The 8484-nt window shown below is 67.4% G+C and overlaps 1 protein-coding gene across 1 annotated transcript; it reads right to left on the reverse strand.

Annotated features, from left to right (window-relative positions):
- Positions 1–194: 194 nt before the first annotated feature.
- SPIRE2 (spire type actin nucleation factor 2) lies at positions 195–7719 on the reverse strand. The gene is made up of 15 exons (XM_037409582.1): positions 7433–7719; positions 4401–4438; positions 3759–4118; positions 3370–3450; positions 3128–3292; positions 2952–3038; positions 2673–2796; positions 2410–2576; positions 1813–1963; positions 1557–1690; positions 1060–1194; positions 921–988; positions 804–831; positions 577–692; positions 195–486 (listed from the first exon to the last, which is right to left on the reverse strand). The coding sequence occupies exons 1-15, from the start codon at positions 7644–7646 to the stop codon at positions 279–281; spliced, it is 2076 nt and encodes a 691-aa protein (XP_037265479.1). The 5' UTR covers positions 7647–7719; the 3' UTR covers positions 195–278.
- Between the last annotated feature and the right edge of the window lie 765 nt (positions 7720–8484).

Here is an 8484-nt window from a genome sequence, read left to right on the forward strand (position 1 = left end):
CACCGGGCCTGGCACAGCAGCGGGGCCAGAGGAGCGGGACTGGCAGCAGTGGTGCCCGTGGCACAATCCGCCCCCCGGGGCCATGCCAGCGTCCCGCCGGTGGCGGGGACAGGAGGGGACAGCAGGCACCCTGCCGTGCCGCTGGCCCACGCCACCCCCTGGTCCGTCAGGTATATAAATATAGAGGCTGTATGTATACATCCTATGTATATATGTACATCCAGGTGGCCACGAGCAGGGTCTAAGTCGGGGCAGCTGGCACCCCTGCGCCGTGCCCTTCACTTGTGCCACGAGTCGCCGTAGAGGGAGCGGGCCTTGGTGCGCCGTGGCGCAGCGTTGAGGACGGCCACGCTGCGGCGGCTGGAGCAGATGACATCGGTGACAAAGCCGGCGCAGTCGCTGCAGATGTCACGCAGGACAGAGCCCTGGGCATAGATGTGGGGGAACTCCTCTTCCACCCGGCGCCAGCACGTGCCCGGGAGCGAGCTGTGGCACAGGTGCACCGTCAGCCCCGGCACAACCGAGGGGAGGAGGGGAGGAGGTGGGGGGAGGAAGGCTCAGGGCTGTGACACTCACTGGAAGGTCTCTCGCCTCCGCAGTGGCAGGGCTTTGGCCAGCAGTGAGCCTGGGAGGCTCTCGAAGCCCAACGCGTAGACAGGGATGTGAGCCAGCTTCTTGGAAGGCATCTTCATCTGCCAGGTGTGCAGGCATCAGGGCAGGACAGGGACAGGGATGGGGCAGGACAGGGACAGGGAGGGAGCAGGACAGGGACACCTTGGCACTGGCCAGAGCCAGTCCCTTACCTTCAGGCTGCAGGAGCTGCATACAGACCTGGGGGGACAGAGAGAAGCTGGTGAGTGGGACCATGGCGGGGACCCCCCTGCCACCCTCCCAGCCCTGTGGCATGGCACGACACTCACCGCTTACAGAAGAGGCATGCTGCGGGCCAGGAGAAGAGGGGGAACTTGGCCCTGCAGCAGCAGCAGACCTGTGGGCAGAGCGGGGTGAGAGCCGGGGGCCGGGCAGGCAGCACTCAGCCCCTCTGGCCCCAGCTCCCACCTTCCCCTTCCGCAGGCTGCTGTACAGCTCCTTGCTCTGCAGGAACTTCTCCATCTCGGCCTTGACCAACACCCTGCGCACGTTGATCATCTCCTCCACGGTGAGGGCTAGGCTCTCCACCGGGTGGCTGAACTCCTGCGGGCAAGTGGGGACGTCAACCCGGTCTGCCACAGGGCTGCAGCGCACGGTGGGGACCGGAGCATCCCTGTGCCATGGGCAGCACCTCCTGGCATGGGCAAAAGATCCTGGCACCAGCAAAGCATCCCCAGCACGGTCAGGGAGTCCCCAACACCAGCAGTGTCCCAGCATGGACATAGGGCACATGGCATGGCATGTCTTAAGCCCCACATCCCGAGCAGAGGGAGTGGGGAGGCCATGGGGACTCCCCAGGTACTTTGTGCCCTCATGCCAGACTGCTGTGTGCCCATGGTCACGTTCTCACGGTATCCCCAGCCCTGGTGTCCCCAGCCTGACCCAGCCCTACTACCAGCACTCACCAGCCAGAGATGCTTGGAGCTGGTGCTGGGGGCTGCGCTGGATCCATCCTCCGGCCTCTCCTCCACAGCACCGAGGGCAGCCCGGGGCAGTGCTGAGCCGTCCGGCAGCGGGTGGCAGCTGGCAGGGACGGAGCCTGCAGGGGGAACAGGGAGGCCGTGGCAAGGCCACGCTGCCCAGTGCCAGCCCTGCCGCAGGGCACAGCACAGCCACCCCGGGGACGGAGGTGCTGCAGGGCTGGGGACCTCCGGCAGGTACCTGAGCGGGGTCGGGGCTCCGGCTGCAGCGGCTCTGGCTCCTGGGGCGCAGCCTGGCTGCCCCCCAGCTGGCTCTGCAGCTGTGCCAGGTCATGTTCTGAGAAGGAGCGGTCCCGCTTCAGCGGCACCTCTGTGCCCGGGGAGTCCTCCTCCTGCAGGGCCATGGGCACAGTGTCACCCCAGGGACCCTCTCACCCCTCCTGTACTCCCGTGTCCCCCCAGCCTCCACCCTCCCCAATGACCCAGGAGGCACACTGCGGGGGTGGAAGGGTCACCCCTTTACCCCTCAGCCTCAGGGCTGGAGGGAGCTAAGAGCTCTGCACCTGCAGGGAGATGCCCCCTGCACCCCCCTGGGCTGCGGGCACCAGCAGCATGGGCACCAGTGGTGTGAGCACTGGCACGGGCACTGGCAGCATGGGAGCTAGCAGTGTGTGTACTGACACAGGCACTGGGAACACGGGCACCAGTAGCAGGGGTACTGGAAGTGTGAGCACTGGCACAGGTACGGGCAGCACGGGCACCAGCAATGTGAGCACTAGCACAGGTACTGGCAGCACGGGCACCAGCAGTGTGGGCGCTGCTGTGTCCCCTCTCTTGCCTCGGAGAGGTTCATCTCCTCCATCTCAGCCAGGGTGGGTGCCTTGAGCAGGACACGTGGCCGTGGGCGTGCTGGCACGGTCACTGGGGACCGGGAGAGCTCGAGGCAGGAGCTGGAGGCCAGGCGGCCCGAGCAGGCGTGGGGGATGCAGGGCAGGGAGCTGTAGCCTGTGGACCAGGATGGGGCTCAGTCCTGGCACAGCAGGGACCTGCCCTGGTGCCGGGTGCGTGGCCAGCAGCCTGGCAGGGAGGGAATGCTGGTACCTTTCTGGCCATGGTATGGAGTCTCCACAGGCCGAAGCTTCCTCTCCTGCCTGATCTCCTCCAGGATCTTCTCATGGAGCGTCCTCTGCTTCTGGGGCAGGGGCCGCAGCCGCCGCTCTGATGCCTGCAGGATGCACCGATGGGACCTCAAGTGGTGGCTGTGGCTTAGGGACGACCACCCGCAGGGCACCCAGCCGGGTGGGCATGGCACCCATGTGACCTGCCAAGCCCAGGCTGGGCACTGCCATGCCATGGCGGTGTGCCGGTGCTGGCACTCACCTGCTTCAGTGGGGGCCGGGAGCGAATGAAGTCGAGGATGAGCTCATGGGCGTCCTTCTTCACCCGGGGGGGGATGTCTCCATCCACCTGGCAGAGGGGCCACGGGCAGTGTCAATGCCAGGGTGGCATGGCAGCAGGGCAGGGGACTGGCATGGTTTCACCCTGGCCATGCTCACCATGACTTTGCGGAGTTTGTAGTTGCGGGCACGGATGTCTTGCATGAGCATCTCGAAGGGGGTGAGCTGGTACTCGGTGGGCAGTGGGTTGAACTGCTTCTCCTGCACCTTCTTCAGTTTCACACCATGCCGCAGCTCCCGCATCAGCTGCACCCACAGCCGAGCCTGGGGGATGGACAGACATGGCATCAGCTCCCACACGGCTGCGGCACAGCCCCCCACACCCGGCCATGCTGCCGTACCCAGTCAGTGTTGCGCAAACTGCCCAGCTCCGCTGCTGGCCGCTCCTCCGCTTCCTCGTCCTCCTTCAGCTTCTGCAGCATCTGCCATGGCACGAGACGGCGTCACCCTGCCCCAGTGCCCAGCGGCACCGAGGGTCCGGCTGGGACCATGCCACAGGGCCACAGCTCTGATGGGCACCCCCATCCCTGCTATGAGCTGTCCATGCCGGCACCAGCCCGGGGCAGGTGGGAGCCAGGGGTACCACGGCACAGCACCCCGGGAGAGGGAGCTGGCAGCCCTGGTTGGGGTGCAGAGAGGAGCACCATGCGCACCCCAGTGTTTTGGGCTCACGGGTGGTTTCCCCGGCCAGGCAGTGGTGCCAGCTGTGCTGGCAGGTGCCTGCACTCACCTCCTTGGCATCGCGGATCTTGGCGAGGAAGGCTTTCAGCTCCACGGTCTCGGCAAAGAGAGCCCGGCAGACAGCCTGGTAGTGCGCCTGGGCCTCGGCGGGGTCAGCCAGGCGGGCGGCACAGCACTGCATGGCCTGCCCAAAGGTGCGCACGGCGCGCAGCGGCCCCTCGCCCCCCTCCTCCTCCTCCTCCTGCCCCCCGTAGCCCTCATCGGCCGTGCCGCAGCCACTGTCCTCCGAGTCGCTGTTGGTCATCAGGTCAATGAGCTGCTCCAGCCGTGGGCTCAGCTCCCGCTCCTCGTTCTCATCCAGCCCCCAGTCCAGTGCCCGGTAGATGGCGAAGCCCAACGACTGCACCATCTGAGGGGAGATGGCACTGGCAGGGCCCCAGCTGGACCCCAGCACTGGCCGCACCGGGAGGAGCCCCTCGGCACACATGACCAGCACCAGCTGCCCCCCGCTGCCTCAGACATGGGTGCTGGGTCTCACCCCCTACAGCACCCCAGGAACCCATCACTGCAGGGCAAGGGGGGGACAGGTGGCCATGCCCACCCAGGGACCCCCATGCTGGGTGTGACAGCAGATGGGCCAGGTCACCAGCAAGCTGCAGCAGGGCTGGACAGGCGTCCAGCCCCCACATACCTGGGCTTCAGCAGAGGGCGTCAGCAGCGGGGGCAGCTCTAGGGGGAGAAGGGCAGAGTCACCACTAGCATCTGCAGCCCCATGCTGGGCATCCCACCCAAGCATCACCTCCTGTCCCACACCCCAGGGCTGCTGCACCCACCCAGCCTCAGCTGGGGGGACCTGGCGGGGTGACCCTGAGTGGGTCCCAGCCTCAGTAGCTCCTACCCCAAACTGGGTCCCCCATCCCTAGCTGGACCCATCCTGACATAGCCTCAGGACATGGCTCCATGGGACAACGGTGACCTACGTGTTGAGTCTTGGCATCGGCAGTGCTGGTTACGAGCTGGTGGCACAGTCTCCGTTGCCCACCCTGCCCAGCCGAGCATGGTGAGCCTCACTCAGCATCACAGCACACACTGGCCCTGGGCAACGAGCCCAAACAGGCACCAGCCACTCAGTCCACTGCCTCCAGCCAGACCCAGAAGGCACATAGCAGGGGCAGTGTCACCCCTTTATCACTCAGCCCTGCAGCTGAAGGGAGCTGAGAGCTCTGCACCTGCAGGGAGATGTCCCCTACACCCTGCTGGGCTGTGGGCACTAGCAGTGTGGGCACTGGCAGTGTGGGCACTGGTGTGGACACCAGCAGTGTGGGCACTTGGCAGCATGAGCACCAGGAGGCAGGGGTGCAGTGAGGATGCACAGATCACCCAAAGGACATGACATGGATGCCTGGTATGCGCTGCAGTGATTTGTGTCCTTGTGTTTGTGCCCAACAATGCTGCTTCCCACTGCAGAGACAGCACAGCCAGACTATCGCATATACACATAGCACTGTGCCTACACACACACGAGCCCATGAGATGCTCGTGGGCAGCTCAGACCTCCCTGGCAGCTAGAGGGCTACAGGATGAGGAGCAGGAGTGGCTTTTTCATCATCCCCAAGGACAGTGCTCTGATGCCCCCAGCTCCACTTTCCTGATAGCAGCTGCAGTGCTCCTTCCCCAGCCCAGGGAAGCACCGGCCATTAGCTGTCCATTTAGCTGATCGATGTGGCAGCGAGCAGCAGCCGCAAGAAGGTGCCGGCCATGTGCTGGCTGTGTATCAGCAATGTGCCAGCCAGGCCAGGTGCTGCTCGGGAAGGGCAGTGCGAGTGGTGGAGATGCAGGGTCCAGCCATGCCATGTCACACATAAGACCAACATCACTCCCGCGCCCCAGGCTATGCCTGGCTCCCGCTGCACTGCCAGCCCTGGGATGCTCTGCCCTAGCTGGGAGAGGATGTGGCAGCACATCCCCTGTGATAGTGACATCGGCACCCCGGATCTGACGCTTGGCCGAAGCCCCTCTCACTGTCCATGGCTCGGTGAACTGGCAGGAGCTGGACCAGTGGGCTGAGCCTGGCTGGTCCCAGAAGCTCCCTCCAGCTGCTGGAGGAAGTTCCCATGGGGTGAGGAACTAGAGCAGCTCAGGCGGGTGCTGCCAGCTCATCTGACCCAGACTCTGTCCTGTGCCCGGGTGGAGCTGCCAAGCCCTGTGCCAGGCTGGTGCCACCACCTGCCGCGGCTCTGGGAGGCACCTGGAGCCCTTCCAGCTTTGGGCTTCACTGTGAAGGGCCCAGATTTGTCCCTGGGGAGGTGGCTCAGGCTGGCACAGGAAGGACTAGGGAGCAGGAGGCAGCACGGTGGCACTGACAGTGGCTCAGGGAAGGGTGTGGGGCTATTGCCATGTGCAACCGGTGGAGCTGGTGTGACCACACCGTGCCTAGCTGCCACAGCCACGTGCCATGGCAGTGTGTGGCCCTGCCCTGGGCACGGAGCTGCCCCATGCGCCCCAGGCCCCATGAGCCTCCTGCACCCCGCTCCCCATCTCCCACGGCTCAGCTTGTCCCCTGCCACTGAGAACATTCCTGCCCGGCCACCAGCAGTAAGGACATGCCATGACACTGCAGTGTCCCTGTCCGTCCACAAGACCCCAGGAGACCCTGCAGCGTCCGACAGCGCCAGGCACCGGGCACTGTCTCTGGGCACCCTGGCCTCCCCACAGGGCAAGACGGGCGAAGCCATTTGCCGTGTCTGTCATTAGGCACACGGGTGCTCACGCCGCACCAGCCGGCTCTGCTGCTGGCAGCCGGCCGAGCCTGACACAGGCCGGAACCGCCACGGCCCTGCCCGGCAGCGCCAGCCGCCCGCAGAGAGGGCATGGCTGACAGTCCGAAGGTCAGCGACGGTGCTGCCCCAAACCGCCACTCCCGGGGGACCGCAGGGACACACCAGGCAGTGGACAGTGTCCCCTGCAGGGTCTGGGGGTGCAGGTGTGTGTAGGCAGTGTGCCTGGCTCTGTGCCGTGCACCTGCAGGTGTGTGTCCCCGCGCCTGTCGGTCTGTCCTTGCCGGGTGTCCTGCAGCCCCGCGGTGGGGTCCGGCCCGGTGAACCCCGCACCCACGGGCACTCTGCACACCCCCCACCCTGGGGCCAGCCTCACCAGATCAGCCGGCCAGGCTCTGCCGGTGGCACTCCAGCCCTGCCCCTCCGGGCCACCAGCCCACGGCCTGCGCCAGTAACCGCAGTGCCAGCGATGGTCCCTGGCCGTGCCAGCGCCGGTGCCGATGCTGGTGCGCTGGTTCCTTGCTAGGGCCGGGGCTGGGGCCTCGCCTCCGTCCTTGCCGGTGCCGGTACCGCCTTCCTGCCCCCCGGTGCCAGCCCTCTTGCTCGTCCTCTCAGTCTCTCCGGTGCCGCAGCCGGTGCCCCCAGTGCCGCACCGGTCCCCTGCTGCCGGTGCCGGCGACGCCAGTGCCTGCCTCCCCTCCCCGGCGGGGCCGCTACCTCTGCCCATCCCTCCAGTGCCTGCCCCCCCATCCCCGGTACCGGCCCTACTCCACCGGTGCCGCTCCCTCTCGCCGGCTCCACTGCGGGTGCCCCCCTCCCCGTGCTGGTATCCCCGGGCCCCAGGGCTGTGCAGCACCCCGTGGCGGTGCCGGTAAACAGCACCGGCGCAGCCCCGCTCCCCGTGCGGCCGCTCCCTGTTCCACCCCGCGTTGCGGCGGTCGCTTACCGGGCGGCGGGGCGGGAAGGACGACGCTCCCGTCGCCGCGGAGGCGGATGTCGGCGGTGCGGAGAGGCGCGGCGGGGGCGGCGGCGGCGGCGGCGGCGCGGCAGCTCTGGAAGCAGAGCGCCCAGGCCTGCTCCTCGTTCAGCGGCTGCTCGTAGCACTTCAGCACCTCCTCCAGGGACAGCTCCCGCGGGGCCCCGCCGCCCGCCCGCGCCATCGCCCCATCCCCGCGCGCCGCCGCCGCCGCCCGCCGCCGCCGCCGCCGCCGCACCGGGCGGGCGGGGCCCCGGGAGGGGCGGGGGGCGCGGCGCGGCGGCGCGGAGCGGAGCGGAGCAGAGCAGCTGGCGGCGGATCGGACCGCCCCCGCCCCCGCGGCTTGGCCCCGCCCGAGCCACCGACTGCCGCCGCCGGGGGGGCCCACCGGGAGGCGGCGCGCTGGACGGAGCGGTACCGAGAGGCACGGCAAGGCTCGGCACGGCTCGGCAGGGCTCGGCACGGCACGGCTCGGCAGGGCTTGGCACGGCTCCGAAAGGCTCGGCAGGACTCGCAAGGCTCGGCAGGGCTTGGCACGGCTTGGCACGGCAAGGATCGGCAGGGTTCGGCATGCCTGGCACGGCTCGGCAGGGCTTGGCACGGCTCGGCAAGGCTCGGCTCTGAACGGCTAGGCTCGGCAGGGCTTGGCGTGGTTCAGCAGGGCTCTGCACGGCAAGGCTCGGCAGGGCTTGGCATGGCTTGGCACAGCTTGGCAGGGCTCATCCAGGCTTAGCACAGCTTGGCAGGGCTTAGCATGGCTTCTTACAGCACGGCAGGGCTTGGCACGGCTCAGCATGGCATGGTGGCTGAAGGCACCGGGATGGGGACCTGGAACCTCTGGGGGGACAGTGTCCCATGGGAACACAGTGTGTGGGGACAATGCCCTGCAGCAGCTGGAAAGGCTGGCATGGCACGGTGCTGATAGCTGGCTCATGCCCAGGCACCAGCAGGTCCCTCCAGACCCACGGCGTGGGCAGGATGGTCCTAGCAGAGCAGAAAGGCCCATGAAAGGTCAGCTAGAG

The sequence above is a fragment of the Falco rusticolus genome, chromosome 15 (assembly GCF_015220075.1).
Source record: "Falco rusticolus isolate bFalRus1 chromosome 15, bFalRus1.pri, whole genome shotgun sequence".
Taxonomy (NCBI): Eukaryota; Metazoa; Chordata; class Aves; order Falconiformes; family Falconidae; genus Falco; species Falco rusticolus.